The sequence below is a fragment of the Numenius arquata genome, chromosome 10, assembly GCF_964106895.1.
Source record: "Numenius arquata chromosome 10, bNumArq3.hap1.1, whole genome shotgun sequence".
NCBI lineage: Eukaryota > Metazoa > Chordata > Aves > Charadriiformes > Scolopacidae > Numenius > Numenius arquata.
This window is the reverse complement of record NC_133585.1, coordinates 13,391,379-13,411,175: the sequence shown is the minus strand read 5'-3', so window position 1 is coordinate 13,411,175 and position 19,797 is coordinate 13,391,379. Positions and strand designations below refer to the sequence as shown.

The 19,797-nt window shown below is 37.8% G+C and overlaps 1 protein-coding gene across 3 annotated transcripts in view; it reads right to left on the bottom strand.

The window, feature by feature from the left end:
- Positions 1 to 19,797, bottom strand: part of GRID1 (glutamate ionotropic receptor delta type subunit 1) — a 540,304-nt gene that overhangs the window by 22,025 nt on the left and 498,482 nt on the right. For all 3 annotated transcript variants that reach the window (XM_074154637.1, XM_074154638.1, XM_074154640.1), the window contains exon 13: positions 6,204 to 6,399. In XM_074154637.1, the coding sequence (XP_074010738.1) occupies positions 6,204 to 6,399 (196 nt within the window). The remainder of the gene's footprint in view (positions 1 to 6,203; positions 6,400 to 19,797) is intronic.

Below are 19,797 nucleotides of genomic sequence, written 5' to 3'. Positions count from 1 at the left end.
TGATTTAGGTGACACAACTTACTATAGAATCATAGAATCATAGAATGTTTAGAGTTGGAAGGGACCTTAAAGATCATCAAGTTCCAACCCCCCCTGCCATGGGCAGGGACACCTCCCACTAGACAAGGTTGCTCAAAGCCCCATCCAGCCTGGCCTTGAACACTTCCAGGGATGGGGCATCCACAACTTCCCTGGGCAACCTGTTCCAGTGCTGTTCCTTACAGTAAAGAATTTCCTCCTAGTATCTAATCTAAATCTCCCCTCTTCCAATTTAAAAACATTACCCCTTGTCCTATCACTATATCTCCTGACAAAGAGTCCCTCTCTGGCTCTCCTGTAGGCTCCCTTCAGATATTGGAAGGCTGCTATGAGGTCTCCCCGGAGCCTTCTCTTCTCCAGGCTGAACAATCCCAGCTCTCTCAGCCTGTCAATTAATCTAGCAGGTTCATCAAAATATCTCTCAATTAAATGTCACTGTATGAGACCAGAGCAAGACTTCCATATCTGCATTGTAATACTATCCCTGGCCGTCCATCTAAATTGGTAATGGTGATGCAAAGGAGGAAAGAACAAACCACTCTTTACCATATGTGACAGAAAAGGCTTCATAACCTATCAACACAAGGATGCGTAAAAAATTAAGGATGGCAAGGGAGTGATTCCTCAAGGCATCTAGCCTATATTCAGCCAGCAACCTACATTATTGGAAGCCTAAAATGTGCTTTTCAAAGGTATTTTCTGAATGGCCAGGTACCCATAACTAACTGGGTTGTTAACAGCAAATCTCTGCATCCTGCCCTCTGCTTTTCCTGTGATGGGCTGTAATGATTCACATTTTATGCTTTCACACCAGTGATGGTGCTTATGAGCCTCCTACCTGGTTAGGGACAATTGGCAATAGGCATCTTCCCAATAGTGTTCCTGGCAGGGAAGGACCATCATAAGCCCTATTATAGCACATCTCAGGCAGGTTGTGTTCTATGGTAAATAACACACAAGCTTTTGCTACCTATGATAGAAAACTGTCCAAGTTCAAGTGCATTAAAAATATGAACTCACAGGACCAAAGACAATAGCATTTATACTGTACACAGAATTTATGCAAAATCTACATTATTACAGAACAAAAAATTGCCTGATGGATGTACAGAAAGAGGAGATCCAGAAAACATCTGGCCTAAATCACTGTGCTAAAACATATCTTGCATTTTTCTGGTTGTTTTTTACTATGTTTGTTGTTTTTTTTAAATAGCTGTATATTTTAGTTGTTTCAGAATTGCTTTGTAAATCATCTTTTCAAATTTACAATTTACAAAAGAAGAACAGTGACAACATGTCATACATTCCTCATCTTTTTCTTACTAATATGTGAGGAACGCAGTCTTCCTCAAATATTCGATTTCAATTATAAGGCAATGTCTAGAGCAAAATCACATTATTGATTCTACTTTTCAAGCCTCAGTTTTCCATATGTTATTTTTTTTATAAAAGAGCTTTGTACACTGGCTTTTAATGTCAGACAGACGATCTTTTGCAAGGTGTAACTTCTCTTGCATCTGCAATGTTGATATCCTAAGTTATGTCATACAACTATAAGTAGCCAATAACAAAGTCTACCAGGCCTCTTCATATCAATTTTATATTTTTTATGACATAAATCATCCTATCCAGTGCCATCACATCTGTAGAGAATTATTTCTCTGACACTCTGCTCATTTTAGCATAAACAGGAATCTGAATTTTACACTATTAGTTATTCATACTTCTCAACTCCCAGAAATAATGGATGTAAAACTATTTCCCCTCTCTGATTGCTAAAACTAGAATCTCCAAAGATCCCTTTTTCCTAAGGGAAGATTTTTCTCTTCCAAAACTTCTTCTACTTGTGTAATTTTCTTCTCTGAAAAGCAGAGACCTCATTCTGTTAGTGAGTTCACTGCATGGAAAGCTTCCATATGACCAAATGTTTAGTTGCTGTCTAAATTCAGCATCCTTCCCATCTCTGTTAATATCTGTTGTGACAGCTAAGCAGTATCATTTGTAAAATTTAAAGAAAAACTGACAAACTTTGAAAAATGTATGTACAGAACACACAACTACAAACATACATGTGTGTTTGAGATATGTTTACTTTTTATATACCTTCACTAGGCAAGTAGTAAAAGCCAAATAAAATCAAATTGACACTTATTTTCAACTAAAAATCAAACCAAAACGTTTTAAAAGTAGTTTACACTTTTCATTTTTGTCATGTGAAAGAATGTGTGCATGCACATATGCGTACCCCTCAGCTTCCAGGCCAGAGGGGTACTGGAGGCAGGAAGACTAAGAACTACAGCAAACACCTGGCACTGACCCACGGGATGTACAAGCAGGAAAGATATCAAGGCTCCCTAGTTGGTTATGACACAGATGTACCTACCCATGCAACCAAGTCCTGATCACAATGCAGCAAAGATGCATATCCTCAGGCTCTTGCATTCACAGCTCAGCCATCTAAAGCCTGCACTGTATGTTTTTAGGGCCCAAACTGGAATAAAAATCTTCTAGTGATCAGACATCATTGCAAAGATAATATAGAGAGAGATATGGTAAAAGGGAATGTGGCAAATACCAGCTGAGAATAGGTAAGATATCTTGAATAAAGAATGACTGAAATGAAACGTAGAATAATAAGCTAGAATTTATACTTTAGACTTTTAATTGGCTTTTGTATTTTGCTCCTTTGCTATGGGTCTTTATTGTGACTCTCAGCATGCAGGCATAGTGCAGAACAAAACAAAAATAGTTCAGTTAAATTTTCAAAAACCTCTTTAACAGACGTAGCCAAAGCAGCACTCATTTATTCTACCCAGGTGGAACTACTGTGGTGGTTTACACCAAAGACACTAGATTTATCTTTGGTTGAAGAGGTTTAAGAAAAGAGATTTAGGAAAAAAGAACCCCCAGGAAAAACTTATATAAAAAATATTTCTTCTTCACAATCATAAAAAATTAAAAGGCCAGGGAAGATTGTCTCCTATATATAAGAAGGACCACAAAGAGAACAGTAATACTTCAGAAAAGCAGTAAGCAACCTCATAACTTCACTCTTCAACATGGAGTGAGATGGAAGAATATTGTTCAAAGGATCCCGGCTTACTGATGGTAAAACAATGGTTTTTCAAGGAAAGTGTGGTAAGAAATAATAATGGCTTGAAAAAGATGAATTTCAGATTAATGACTGGTATGTCTGTGAATTATCTGAAACTTATGAAGAAACTACCATACTAAAGACAAAAGTGCAAGAATAGTGCAACATTCATCACTAATTTACTGCCAGAATGGGGTGTAACTGTAGCTGATCCCATTATATGTCTGGTACCACAGAAATATCAAAAAGTGACCTTTACATTGGCATTAGTGGAATAGTTCAAAACCATGCCAGGATAACATTTATTATCTATAAAAAAGTGCTTTAAGAGAAGCAACACAGTTCTAATAAAAAGAAAACATGCCATTTAATCCTCTTCAAATTATTTAAAAATTAATATAATTAAGGAGCCACTAAAGGATGTAATACATTCAGGCTTTAAAGAAGCATTTGCTTTTACTCCAAAGGCTGATGAGTCAAGAAATGGAGACATTTATAAGGACCCATGAACACACACAGATGAGGAAGCACAATTCACAATATAAAATTCATTGTGGACAATAAATTATTGGAAAAAATAGTTTAAAAAAAATATTTTTATTGAACTTTAAATTGCATTTGCTCTCAAAATAAAAATTAATAGAGGTGACTGTTCAACAAGAAATGCTCTGATTTAATGTTTAGCAGTCATTAAGGGAGAGAAACTTTTTGAAGGAAGCAAAAAAGAGAAGGAATAAACTCTTACTGTCCTATTGTATAAATTAACGATACATTCACATTATTTACTGTACTTGTTTTTGATCACATCATCAAAAGTGACATAGAGGAAAAAAGAAAGGAATCAGAGTAATTTTGGCACCAAATTCGTTGGAGAGGGGAACAAACAGTCTCCACCGAAGCAAGGCTTTTAAAAAAATACAGTAACAGTTTAGTTCTCCTGTGTATAGACATAAAAGATATATATATGGGATTATATAGCAATCATATTACTTCATTCCTTCAAAGCAAAAATGGGTGCCCACAATGAAAAAAGCCACAGGTTATTACATATATTGTGGTAACTAAGAATCACCCTGAAGAACTGATTGTCACCTAGAGTTATGCAAACAGTTTGCTAGATTTACAAAGGCTTAGAAATGTGTGTGATTCCAATGCCAACATCCACCTGGGATAAGATAGCAGGAGCTACCCAATGCGTGCTTCTTGGGGATCCTGGCTGTAGCTTGACCCGGAAAGAAACTTTCCATACAACAGCGTTAGTCAATCCTCCTCTATTATAGTACCTGAAAACTTGAGTGGCAAAATAACATTTTGTATGGACTTGGTGATTTGTCTAGTAACCTCCTCTTATGCTATGCAGAGACATTTGTGAGTAGGAGGATGTTTTCCATCTGCAATGACCACTTTCAATTGCCTTGGGAGTACAACAAAAGCAACTTGCCCCCCCGGCTCTGAAAAGCTCTTCTGTCGCTTACATGAGTTTGCAGTGCATTAATGCCCTTTCCGTGGCTCTTCCAGTGTTGCAAAAGCCTTGACAATGGGAGATGGTCACTGTGGCTACAGGGACTGTGCTGTGTCTGAAAAGAGACCTCTGCCATGGCAACCAAACGCCACAAAAGCTTTCAGGACTTTCTTCCACTATTATCCTTTTGTTTTTAGCCAGTCAAAGGGAGTAGGAAAATCTCTGGGAAATGGAGAGAGGTAAATGGAATACAAACATCTGAAATACCTGCCTGTACCATAAATAAGCAGCACTCTCCTGTTTTGCATTGAAGCAGCATTGCCCTGTTTGTAACTGCAGCTGAACTGTGATGCTGTTTGGAGAAAATGGAAAGGGGGAGAAGGGGAGAAAGGGTAGTAATGATTTTTTTTTTTTTTTTGCATTGTGTCAGGCAAGTTCTCATTCAGAAAAATGCATTGGGGATCTTTTTATGCTAGAGAAATTTAGATTTCCCATTTCCTATAAAACACATTTTTAAGGCACATCTCTTTCATGCAGCAGTACATGTTTATGGATGGAAAGTTCCATTTCCTTGGCTGACATCAATGCTCCTTTATCAAAACAGAATTTCTAGCTCTAAGACTTGACACAGAAAACTTGTCTGTTTATTCGAAGAGCTCAATGAGCTAGGAAGAGCAATACTTAAACTATAAACACAACAGTTTAGTTGACAATGTTATTAAATATTAAGCCCAATTTATGTAGGTGTCTAATAAAATAGTAGCCTTGGTCAGCTTTGGGGACTGAAGCAAATTTGGTTATTGTTGATGTTAATTGAATGAGCTGATCAAGTTATATAAAAATCACCTTACAATACTGAACTTAAACTTAATATGAAAAGTTATAGTCACAGATAGAATGAAGCTGCCAGCTCCATACAGACAATGTAATTGGTATTCTAAACAGCCTGCCAATATACAGTCATACTTCTGGCTTAGGCAAATCTAGCTACTGTAAATGGCAGCATGCAGTAGGCTTACAGAATAAGAGTATTTACAATCTCATGGCTAAAGAGCATCCACTGACATAAGAATGGTATAAAAGTTAGGTGAGCATGGTGACATGTGAAGGAGTATATGCATTTTCTTTAAGTTTGGAATAAACAAAAAATTTGTTTACACACATTAAATTTCTGTTCTAAGATAAATTAGTATATGCTCAGTGAATCCCTTGTGACTTTCCGATAAGTCCAATCCATCAACTCAGAAAAAATCACTCAAATGAGCAAAGAACAAGAGTCAGTACCTGGATAAAATAATGAATGACATTCAAAATGGTGTTATTGGAGCTCCCAAAATAATTAGAAAACTTATGGCCAGATCCTAAGAAGGACTTATATACTGAAGATTTAGGCAGAGCTATGCCTTAAGCTAGGCAGACTTAAATTCAAAACCATGACCCCAAAATATGATTCTTATCTGCCACTGAGTAACTAAAAGGAACTTTAGATAGGGACTTTTTTTTAATGACTACGTAATTGCTTTCCTGTGACTTAATGTTATTAACTCCATGCAAACAATATTGATACAGCACGAAATTTAAATGAAAACCCCTGTGATCCAGTCTTACCTTCCTGATGCCTTCAGAAGGGTTCGATACACAATTATCTGCCCCATTATTCTTGCTGATGGTCCTCCAGAGTTCAGCAAATGTGTTATCCTGCTCCAAAGGGTTTGTCCCTTTTGCTTTAAAGTATTCGTACACTGCTGAATCCCTGACTGTACCGTAAGATATATCCATTTGTTTGGACAGATCCTGAAACGTTCTGAAATTCAAGTGATATTGAGATATTAGTATTACATAGTGCATTACCAAGATCTCATTCATTAAAAGGTTTCTTTGTATGTCTGTCATAAGGCAGAAAGCACTTATCCTCACTGAGTACTATTTGCATATCTCTTTCCTCATCACAAAAGAAAACCAAGGAGTAATTTAATTGCATTGAGATCATATGAATTTAACTATACCTAAGCTCTTTTTCACCCCAGTAAAGATATTTTTTTTTGACAGATAACATTCACATTAAATATTATGATGCCAAGTTTGCACAAGAATGTAGTGCAATAAAGATTTGAGCACAGGAAAAATTCAGATTATAGATATAAACTTCCAGCCCCATCAGCATCACCAGAAATACCTTGCAGAATTCAGTGGAATTAGCTTGCAGTTACACCAATACTCCATCTGACTCCAAATCAATACGACTGTTTTAAACAAACAAATAAAAGTCTCGCTTCCAATTTCCACTAAGTCTCTCTCTCTCTCTCTTTTCACAGCCTCTGGTAAAACAGGCATTTTTCATTCACACACAGGCCTACCTTTCATTTACTCATCATACCACTCCAAAAGTGTAAATGGGCTTCAATGTGAGGGGCTGTGAATGCACCATTTATTTTCAAATTGTATAGAATGTAATTCACTCCTGTTTTACAGCCTTTTCTGCAGAGAAAGGTGTAAATCACTGCCTGCATCAATGAAAACCAGGCCAAACTTCAAAATATTTAAGGTGGCATTGCTGCAGTCAGAAGCAGCATCCTAGCTCTTTTCCACCTTCAGACGTTTGTTCCCATTCCTGTGCCTCCTTCCATTGTCCTCAAGTGCTGGTTCTGTGCAGTGCCACCATTTTTTTCATAGATTCATAGATTGGTCCAGGCTGGAAGGGACCTCCAAAGGTCATCTAGTCCGACCTCCCCACAGTCAGCAGGGACACCCCCAACTAGACCAGGTTGCCCAGGGCCTCGTCGAGCTTCACCTTGAATATCTCAAGGGAAGGGGCCTCAACCACCACCCTGGGCAACCTGTTCCAGTGTTCCACCACCCTCATAGTAAAGAATTTTTTCCTAATATCCAATCTAAATCTCCCCCTCTCCAACTTAAAACCATTGCCCCTCGTCCTGTCACTGCAGGCCTTTGTAAACAGACTCTCCCCAGCCTTCCTGTAGGCCCCCCTCAGGTACTGGAAGGCCGCTATTAGGTCTCCCCGAAGCCTCCTCTTCTCCAGGCTGAACAACCCCAGCTCCCTCAGCCTGTCCTCATAGCAGAGGTGCTCCAACCCCCTGAGCATTTTAGTGGCCCTCCTCTGGACCCGCTACATCAGGTCCATGTCCTTTCTATATTGATGGCTCCAGACCTGCACACAGTACTCCAGGTGAGGTCTCACCAGAGCAAAGTGGCAGAATCACCTCTCTGGATCTGCTGGCAACACTTCTTTTGATGCAGCCCAGAATACACACACACAAACACACATTCAACCATTGACCACCACATGCAGCAGCAGGGACCAAACTGGATCTCATAAACAATGGTTTATTTTATGTTTTATGTTTTATTTGTGTTTTATAAATTTGTTATAATAACAATGACATGCTTCCAATACGGCCAATTCATTAACTGTTTGAGATCAGTCAAACGAAAGCAGCCCTCTCTGTTTCCTTCCATTTGTTTTTCCCAAAAACAGTCTTTCAGAAAAAAAAAAGTCCTCCTCAAAACATCTGAAAGGCCCGCTCATGCCACCTCCCACCTGCCACCAACTCCTGGAGCCATGAAAGCAAAACATTTTGCCTTGCAGCTCTTGCAGAAGATTTCTTCACAATGCTCCTGAGAGCCCTCCCTTGGCCCTGAAGCTGTTTTCCACAGCTGAAGACTTGTCAGAGAAAATATTTTTCTGCCACCCCCTTCTCTGTTTCACTGAGGGGATGCCACTGCTTACACTTCACATCGCTGTAAGATTCCCTGAAATGCGATTTAATGCAAAGTAATCTGGGCACATCCACAACACTACATAAAAGTATGCAGAAAACTCTTTCGTCTTCCCCATCGCGTCACCTTCAGGCCTCCCAAGTTTGGCTCCAAAAGGGCGCCTTTGCCAGAACACCCTGTGTGGGAGCCTGCCAGCCCTGTCCCCAGAGCTGCAGCTCAGCAGGGACGCCTCTCCCACCCTGCCAAAACTCTTCAAACTCACAAGCTGCTTCAAACAGTTTAAGTGGTTTAAGTTCTTAAATTGTGTTAAAGACCTTTTATCATTTTAAGCTGATAAGTAGCTTTAAGTAAGACTGTGTGAACAGTTTTTTCTCTTTATACATTGCACACTTGTGGTTTTGGGCTAACTCTGGGAGTTGCATCAAACCCCAAACCTCCTGTTATTTCTCTAGCTCTGTATATGGCACTCTGGTCAAGTACAAAAAAAACATCCTGGATGTTGCTGGAAATTCAAAATTCTAATGAAAAATGAGGGAATTTTTGTTGATTTTCTTTCTCTCTTTGTTTAACAATCCCAAAAGCTATATTCTGGTCTCCTAAATGTTTCCTGTACATTTCATTGAACAGGACCATTTTTCCTCCAGTTTTGACCCAAACGATTACATGCTACATTTAGTTCATTCTTTATTTTTTATAATAAGTTTCACCATATTCCATGGAATTGTTTACATCCTGGGGATGGATGATCTGGCTGTTAATAAGCACATTTCTGTCTATTCTTTGTACAAATAATGAAGAAAGGTACTCAATACACACAGGAGGGTTTCTGTGGCAACCTTTTTCTCACCAGGTTTGGCGTATGGATTTCAGCATGTGTAGGAGTATACGTTTGGTAGAAGCACAGTAGCAGAAACATGTTTAGCTAATGTTCTTTAACACAGCTTTCAGCTGATAACAACTTTACAAATGCCTACTGCTCATGCTGCTATTCTGTTTGAAAGTTTGAATACTAGAGTTTGGATATTAAAAAAAAGAAATTAAACCTGCAATGTTAATAATGTCAGTATTTTCTGTATCACTTCTACTGCCTTTACTGCTGTGGAAGCTTTTTGTCAGAAATATGCATTTTGTTTTAGCTAAATTGTACTTTATTGACAATCAGTACTTTTGTTTTAGCTAAATTACATTTTATCGACAATCAGTACCATACAAAAGCACAGCACATCTTGCTTTTCGAGCAGCACTTTTTCTTCAATTCTCCAAACATCGCAGGGCACAGTGAGAAAATTCGGGGTTTAAATCAAGTGCTTTGCTGGTCCAATAAACAGATAATCAGTACTGATGGCAGGGAGGGAACCACAGCCTTTGCCTGGGTGTGAGCAAGGCAACTACTGCCCCTTTACCTGGCAGAATTACCTTAGAAGAGATAATATGGGGTATTGCATGTCCTAAAGACTGCATGTGCCTTTCCTGCAGTGCCCCTTTGATGTATTATATGAACTGCCATATGAAATTCTCTGTACTGTGCCACCATTGAAAATATCTTCTGGAGAGACGGACGATCACTGAACAACAGAGTGACGTTCACAGTAGGTAAACCAAGCTTATGACCAGTTCCTCTAGCATAAATTCAGAAGAATGGTGACTGTTTGAGTGAGAAAATAACCTTATGTCTTTACCAAATGGCCACTTAGCCAAAAAATAATCTCAGAAATTATTCTGATAGGCAGTGCTCCAGACCACAGTTCTTACTTGATATAAAAAATATCTCTGTACTGTATTTTTGCACTGAAAGTGGAGAAAATGCTTAGCATCTCCATGGCCAGGGAAGCAATCAAAAGACCTGGGCATGGTGGGTACGGTCACATACATAAAAGACACTGAATGGAGATTAGCATCTCCTGTTTTTTATCTTTTTTTAAGATAATCACAAATGCAGGTTTTAGCTATTGCTATTTCAACTCCCTCAGATCTGCCATCGCTAGACAAAATCATTCACTGCCACATTACAGATACTGGTTGTGTCTTACAATTATGTTATTCTCTAAAGGCAGCTGCTCTCATTGTTATTAGACTTTATTTTTGCAACCAGCCATTAGCTGGGCCCATCTTCAGCAGCCACTCGAATTCTTGGCTCACTTTCTTATGGCAAAGATTTCATGGATTTCATATATAAAATTATTTGATACAAAAATGTGTAGCATAACAAGATGCCCCATTAACCTTACCACCTCAATTATTAGATCTCACAACCCATTAAGGAGTCTCTGTAAGTGTGATTAAAGATAAAGTTTAGTAAAGCAGGAAAAGCCAATGTTCCTCACTTACAGTTATAGGAGCCGAACTTCAATTTGTAGATAAATATATCCACTGGATGATTGCTGTAATAGGCAAGTACATGTAAACCAATTGATTTAAGTAAATGTATCTGAGGTCAATCTAAACAAAAATGGTGTCTTTTAAAACTGTATTACCAGCCAAAATACTTAATGCATGAAGTTATGCCTGCTAGATAAATGCAACAATTAAGACATTAATTTCCAGTGGAGTTGCAATTTCTTCATGTAGAGTCAGTTGAAAACTGGACTTTCTGCTTGGTTTATTTTTTAGAAACATATTGACATAAACCATATGCTGCAGAACAAACAGTCAGGCAATAGCTGTACTAGCTTTTATAATTAGACCTCTAGAAATAATTGCCAGAATAACAGTACTGGTTAAGTTACACTTTTTGGAGATGTTTCTTACTAGTAAAAGATTCGTGTAGCTGTAGATATTTAGACTAAAAATGTGCTACCAGTATAGGTTTATTTTACTTGGGAACTGTTATAAACCCAACACTTTCTGGATAAATAATATGAACAAATCTTGTCTAAGTGACAGACTAAACCTGCCACCAGGTGCTATGAAGTAACTTCCAATCAATTAACTCAACTGGAGTCATCAAGATCATCAGATGTGATCATAGTATTAAAAAAAAAAAAAAAAATAAATCAACAAAACCCCCCAGACAGGTTCCTGTAATTTCTAAATTTAAAAAAATGGTATTTTCTTTCTTTTTGTAGCAACTTTCACTTTTTCAAAATTATTTTTAATTTAAAGAAGGCCTTTAAGCAAAGGAAGAAGGAAAATAGGCAAAAACTTACTGAGTTTTTCCTCATCCTTACCATTCTTTTTTTTTAAATGTTTGTAGCAACCTGCACATCTGGACTCCTGTGTGTAAAGTCTATGACTGCAAACAAGCCAATCAACTGGCATCGCAGTGTCATGCAGTACTGATCTTTTACATTACAGTAACAACCATAGCATTTTATCTTAACTTCAGCCTTAGAGAAACCATAATGGGAAAATCCTGACAGCTCCTTGATTTAGAGCTAGTTTCTCATTAGCATTCACAACTGCCTGTGTTCTGACACTGTAAAACTGGGGATTTTTCCAGTCTATTATAACTTATGGGGAAATAATATTTCAGCAGTTTCTGAATCCATTGTATTATTTTAAAATGATGCAAGATTTTTCATGCTTGGTTCCTGTTCGTTCATCTGCATATTAGGAATAATAAAGCTTAAGGTCTGACATGGAAGTAGTGATCAGGTCTCTACCCTCACTCTTCCACACTGTAAGTACACTTCAGAGTAACCTCTTCCTTCACAGTGCTATGTATGTTTTTTCAAACAATGCAATATAAATAATTCCTCTCCACTAAAATTAATTAATTTTCTAAATTAATATTAATGCCTAAGTCATATACAGGCAGTAAAATAAATTTACTGCTTTTTCCATATTTGGCAGAGAAAGCTCTGTTCTTTTACCTAAGGAAGCCAGTAATCTGAGACTTTTGCTCAATGCAGCATAATGTTTTAGGTGAGGTTTGCCATCAAGATAAAGTGTCCCAGAGATGATGAGACTGCTGTACGTAAATGAAGCCTTAGAAATGCATACATAAAAGGTACGGCACAAATCCTAATTTCTATTTTTAAATACCTTGAAGCTACTTTATTTCCTTTTAAACTTTTTTTTTTTGAAAGCTAGGAATTCACAAGGTCTACAGAATTAAATATAAGTGGAGTTCCTAACTATAACTGTTTTCTCAACAGGATGTATGGGAGGAAAAGACGTGCTTTACACACTGGGAAAAAAGTCATCCCACTAAACTTTCAAGTGAAAATAAAAGTAGCTGAATTGAGTTGCCAACCTTACACCACCAATATAAGCCCAATAAATACATATAAGCTGAAACCTAGTATATAAAATCCTATCTAAAGAGTTTTATTTGATAAAGTTATCACCAGTGGAAAGCAATGAGTTGAAAGAGAATTCTGCCTACTGTGAACTGCAGAAAAATGTTCACATTTTGAGACATAAAATTGCTCACAACTACACCCTCCATGGATGTATTTGCCAAGACAATGAGAAAAAATGAGAAAATGGTGTTTATTGCTGGTAACCACATCAATCCACCCACTGAGAGACAGACTTGGAAGCCAGGCAGGCTTTGCAGGATCAGCTTCTCATTTGTAGAGGTCTTTTTTTTTTTTTCGAAAAAATTGCAAAACAATAGTCTGCAAAGCTGAATCAACGTTGTGGGTGGTAGTGTGGTGGTTTGAATAATTTCTGCATGAGCAGAAGATCCTTCCATTCAGAACCTGAGTCCTGACCTGACCATTTTCTATATCCATTTGTGAAACAGCAAGGCAACAGATTTGAGCTTTAGTCCGTTACTCACAGGTGAACAATCTTTGGATTTTGGATCTCCAGTTTTAAGTGAGATTTATGAATGAGTATATCATGTCTTAAGACATCTGAAAATGAGTTCAAACTTCCACGTAAAAACATTCTCTAGAGCTAGTCTACCCAAGTTGAATAGTTTAAATGGTTGAAGATGAGGAAAAAAAAATCATGTTATGGATATAAATTGCCACTAGGTGATGATAGTCTCATTGACTCAGAGACTTAACGTGATTTCACTGTCTTGCTGAATCCAAGTTACAAAACCACTTGAAAACGGAAGAAAGAATAGCAGTGAGTCCCCTTAAACATTAGTGCAGCCAATACTTAATAAGTCTTCAACTATACTGGAAAGGGTGATATATTAGCTGAATAATGAGATAACATTAGAATTGATCTATCTTTAGCATTTACAAACCTCAAAAGTAAATACCTATTAAAAAAAAAAAGTATTGTGACATATTTCTATAAATTTCCAACATTTGTCCCAGGTCTATATAAGAATGTTACTAGCACATGTTAAACTGAACATAAGATACATAAACTAAAATATGGGCAACTTTAAAGATGATTTTTAGTGAGGCCAATAAAATTGTTGAAAGTACTGGCAGTAGCCACAGAGAGTATTAAAATGAAAGCAAGTTTATCTCCACATCTAATAACCTTAGACTTCAGAAGAATTAGGTTCATGGTTTTAATTTGTGCATCTCTGACTTTCTTTGAAATTATGAATAATAAAGCTGAGCTCTTAAATCAATCATTAAATTGCCAACTTCTCTACAGCGACATGATCAAATTCTGCATTGTTCCATTTCACTGCAAATCAAGTCACTTTAAATGATCTTAATTCTGCCTTAGTGCAGTAATGTGCAGAGCAACAGGTTTCTTCAGCAAATACACCAAGTTAAATCTTAATTTTACCGATAGAGTTAGCCCAGTAAAAATCGGCAGCAGTACTTGCATGCTTAGTATATGCTTTGCAGGATCAAGTCCTTTACCAGCAAATATATCATTCTATAGTTCATATAAAACTCATTTCATCAGCTGTCCATGAAAAATACCATCCACTTTATTCTAAACAAAAGCGTTAACAGAAAAAGCCTCATGGGAATTTGTACAAGGGAAGCCATAAACACTGACAGATTAAAATACACTGAATCAATGGAGTTGCAGCCCTTCACACCAGCACTAAATGTTTCCAAATCATGGAAGGAGACAAACAGTGCAGGCAGTTATGGCTATGTACGCGCTTGTCATCATCAGTTGAACAGGAACAGCTGCTACACATGATTTCAAAGAAGCAGGGACTTTCCTCCAGTGGAAAAACCAATCAATTGCCATGTGTCACAGAACTCGTTGCCATATCAACTACATACTTTTACTATAGTTAAAACAAACAGTGATTGAACCCCTCAGCAGGTAATGGCACTACAGCAGCTGCTTATCATAGCAGCTGTTTTCATGACAATAATGGTCATTGCTGCCAGCGTGGTGGCATCTATGAGCCCGTGTCTGGACTGGGACTCACTGCCCTGTATTAAGTGCAACCAAAAGCAAAATGTAACATTCAGTTATGGATTTACTGGGGGAAGGAACCTAAAGTCAGCTTTACTTCTGCCACAGGAGGAAGGGGTTTGCTACATGTGTGCCACGTGTGATGACAACAGTTCTGCCACGCTTCTTGTCACCCTTCCAGCATAGGAACAGGACCCTCTCTCTCCTGTTGACCCAAAGAAATTTCTTTTTTAGGTTACCCAGCCTACCTAACAGGTAGACCAGTCCTTCTGAGATAAGTGAACTGTTCAGGCACGCAAAAGCACATGCTTGAGGGTTCCCAGGACAGGAGACAAAAGTATAAAAAGTAAGAGAAAGACAAAACAAAATAGTCAAATAATATGTACACAAAGCACTAGAAGCACAGAACTTTTACAGCCTCTGCAATTATTTTATTTCTTTAAAACGACTTCCGCCAGTCTCAATTCCTACATGCAAAGGGAAAGACAAGAAAACTAAACTAAACTGTCTTCTAAATTCCCGATAGAGCAACTCTTTCACTGCAGACATGGAGTAGCTCTGTTCCTGCAGAGCTACTCCATGATTAAGTTTTAAAAGAAGGGAACAAACTGCATGTACCCCCACTGTAATGCAAGGACAGCTATTAATAAATCATACATTGTCATGTTTATGATTGTAATAGTAATTAATTACTAGCTACACACATTGTATTGGCAAAAAATTTGTAGACTTTGTGTACTTTTTCCAAGAGTCTGAGATGCAGCAGGAATATGCTCTATTACCATGACTTGAAAGCTCACTTTTGCTTTACTGATCTCAGAACAATCTGCAGTATTTTTGCTAAAGTCAAAGAACTGTGGGGAATGTAGGACAAAAATCCATACAACTAGGCTGTGTCCCATTGCTCACAAAACTTTCTAATATCTTCCAGTGGTTTATTTAGGAAACATGCCCATTTTCAAAAAAAGACTTAATAGTTTTTCTGGCTGTGAGACTCAACTTTGGATTCAAAAATCAAACTGGATTCTCATCATCATCAGTAAAACAGGTTCTTCTGTAAACAAAATTAGACCTCTGGTTATTCCTATCCATTGCTATTTCTAAACGATGCCCTCAGGACCACCATGGCAACTCCAGTCATCTGCAGTGATCTGCACAAGTGTGACTTGACTTGTCGGTGGACCATAGAAGTTCATTTTGCCTAGAGCTGAGGCTGGCTCTGCTCCAGCACTGCACATAAAGAAATCTGTTAAACAGCTAGAAATAAGCTAAACATCTCCTGATTGCCAGTCCAATGTCTCTAACTATACTTCCAACCCTCCTCTCCTCCAAAACTCCTCTAGGCAACAAGAGCAAAAGTCACTTAGATTGCTGATTTTTCCATTAACTAGGGTTTAAATCTTTTCTTTCTGGATGTCCTGTATTTTCTACACTGTTATCATAGGGGAAAGAAACTGTGATGGTCCTTACAGTAGAAATTATGATTGCTTTGCTTAAGAATGTTTTTTAAAGCAAACAATAGCATAACAAGTAACTCCATTGATAGTGGTAGCAATGGAAGCTAGTTTCTGAGGATTTGCATCTCAAAACTGGATCCACTGGTGCCCAATAGTTTGGAAGCTCTGGATTAAGTTTCTCTCATGGCTGGGCATTTATGATCGCACATGACTTTATCTGATGTCTAAATGAGAGAGTGACGTCAGAAAGCAGTCTTTCCTTTATATTTACAAAGGGCATTTACAGGACGCCTCTTCGCCACCCTATTTTTCCATATATCTAAAAAATAGCCTTGAAATATTACCCAGTTTGGCCACCATGTTTGCAATTAAACAATGGAAAGAAGTAGACTGACAAAGAGAAATCCAGAATAATTACATTAGAGTGAGAGAGGCCCAGGTTTTCGAAAGCTGGAGCTTCAATTTGTTGAATTAAGACAATGCTTAAATCCACATTTAAACTACTACATTACTGGGCAAATTTTCAGAATGGACCAAGGAAAGTTTTGACAAAACAGCACGTCTGTAAGATATTCACAGATTCAGTTAAAAGCCTGGAAAGGGATTCAGAGCAGTCATGAGCAATTGCTGTTCCTCCTGCAAATCCAGGCTAATCAATTCTGCTAAAAAATCTGGTTTAGCTTGGGTCCTCTACCCACACTCCGTATTCCATTCAACAGCAAGAAGGAAATTAAAATGCAAAGAAGATGAAAACATCCCAAGAGCTTGTGGCATGTTTGGGGGAAAGAAATACATCATTTGGACTACCTTTGCATATTTTTTTACTTTACTTTTAAACCACTTTGCCATTGTGAACTTTCTCTGAGTACCTTGAAGGGTTAACATGTTAATTAAAGCAAGGTATTCTACTCCTTAAATTATTAATTAAAATAAAAACTGCAGCTGGTGTTTAACAGCAACTCAGTCCCAACGGCAGGTTTTAGTCACTTCACCTAAATCAAACATATCATAAAGTTGGCATGAAAATCATATTGTCTGAATCAAACACATCTGGCAACTGACACATGCTTTTACCTATAATGAAAATAACAAACTACCTCCATTATTTATGCAGATGCACTTTAAATTGCTTGCTACGCTGATGTCTTCTATCACTCACATTTGGAAACTAAAAATCCTAATGAAGATTAACGATTAAGATCGAGAGGGAAGAAATTGGTTTCTTCCTTCTCAACTGGTGTTTTAAGTACTGCTACCACCACCGTTCTGTTTTACATTCAGATGAAAGAGAGTAGCTTTTTAATTAAATAGAGTGGGGAACAGATAAGCTTGGATCTTGGTGCTGGCTTATAAAGTCCTTACTCAGGGCGAGTGGTACTTTATAGCATGACTGTTAGGATATCATTATACTGTGAGTAGTTCCATTAAACTCCATGAAATCCCAGTGTGGGATAAGGTCCTACTCAACTCTTTATTAATTTTTGATTTATCAGCAGCTGTCGTGTACTGCGAGAAGGAGAATCTCGTTGTGGAAAGCTCTGGGCTGCTGCATGCACCAGTGTCAGCAGTCTCATAACCAGAGTGGAGGGGCTGGATGAATTCACACAGCTCAGATCTGTCAGAGGTACAAAGTGATGCTGGAAAACAGCTTCACACCCTTCCCTTACCACAGGGAGTAAAGCAGAAGCTATCGATGTTGACAGAAAGAAGAGAAGAAAACAGAAGGGCTCTGAAGAGACATCTTGATTGCTAGAACATGTGCTGGGTACTCCTGAGAAATCTAAACATAGGGCTCTTCATTAATACTGAAAGCACATATAGCATTCATCAGTTATTATTGATGTCTAAAGTGCATGCATTACATATGCATATTTTAAAGTCTGGAGGACCACTTGCCTGTTTCTCAGAGGACCCAAATTACAAGCGCTTGGTATATGGTGTACTTCCCACCTCATCCTCATGTACGAGGAGGTAAACAGACAAAGAGACCTTACCCTTTTGCCTCTCTCTCCTCACCCTGAACATGAGTCTCACCTGAATACTGAACCTCCTACTAGAAACACTGACAGTGCTGCATCAAAACCAACTTGCTGTTCCTTATATTGAGATCAATTAGTTTATTGGGTAGCCTAATTACATATCTTGAAATATGAGCTTGGAAATTGCATATCTTGAAATATGAGCTTGGAAATTGCATTACTGCCATGTGAAAGAAACATAGTGGTTAACATCCACCCCATTCTGACTGATGGTTTTCTATCCTTTTTTAGATAGATATGACTATTCATAAATCAATTAAATTTAATCAGTGGCTTATTCTCCTAGGCTGGTTTTAACGGTTTAGAAGGCAAACAACTTTAGTGCATGTGATTACATTTCTTTTAATGGAACTTTGGCAGCTGTATCAAAATAGCTTTTCTAGGGCAATACCATTCTCTCCTTCATCTCCAGATGAGTCTGGAAATGCTCCTATGTTATATTATGTGGGGTCACACATGCAGAAGAAGAGCACATTGCTCAGTAAGGCAGATGAGCCCAGGACATGGAAAGAACATATGCAATCCCAATCCTTCCCTTGGCAACACAGTATTATTTCCAGAAAATTTTTCTCTCTCTAGAAATTTTTTTGCAACACAGGAACTAAGAACTAATAGGAAAGCACTCACGGTAATAAACAGTAGCATCTTAGTTTCCAGGGAAGCTAAGAATCCCCAGTTTCTTTCCCCCCTAACCACCCATAACCTGCATCTATTGAAAGTGGGTTTGCTGTGTTGGTTTTGGTTTTTTGTTTGGGTTCTTTTTTTTTTTTTTTATCCCATCAGGAATAGTTTCAAAATCTCCTTATGAGGATATTCAATTTGTAAAGCCTTTTCTTTAAATGGCAAGTTTTCCACCTCATTGCAAGAAGGTCTATAAACATTTTAGAATCTATTGAAACAACTTTTATTTCAGAAGATGAAATACCATCCTACATATCATTTAAGGTGTTAAGAGTTTAAGGTGTGAGGATGAATGAACTTCTACCATGGAGACATTTATAAGGGGAATGGCCACTTCAGATTTGAATGAAAATGTCAAAGAGAAAAGTAATCAGATGAAAAGTGTTTGCAAGATGATGGAGCTCACCATCCTGAGGGGAAAACAAACAAAAAAAAGCAGGAATAAGAGCACAAAATAATGGATTTTAAACTATCAGACCTCAACAGACTTCAGGAACTGGAGGATAAAATCTTGTGGGAAGCTGATTTAAACGATAAAGGGCTACGGAACGGCTGGCAATTCCTGAGAGTGACCGTACCAAAGACACACTTGCAAACTATCTTAATGTGAGAAACTATAAAAAGAAATTATAAGAAGCTGTTATAATGTCAGCAAGAGACCTCTTTCAAGACCTGGAAAACCAAAAGCTTTTTTTTTTTTTAAGTAATTATAAGACAGTAGTGAAACCATTTGACTAAATATGCATACATACTACAAGTGCATGGGAATTGTACAAATGCATGGGAGAAAAAAAAATCAGAAAATTGAAAATAAATCCTCTTCACAACACCAATGAGTCTAGCTTATATGATTTAAGACATTACTGCACAAAGCTGTTTGCATGATCCCTCAACTGAAGTTCCTGTGCCCACAGCAGAGCTGGCAAAAAGGCACGTGCCTGTACCCCAGGTATCTTATACAAAGTTTGATTCGTTTATGGCTGATTTCATCAGCACAACATGAAAGAGATGACAGTGCACTGAGCTCACCAAAACTGAAACTCT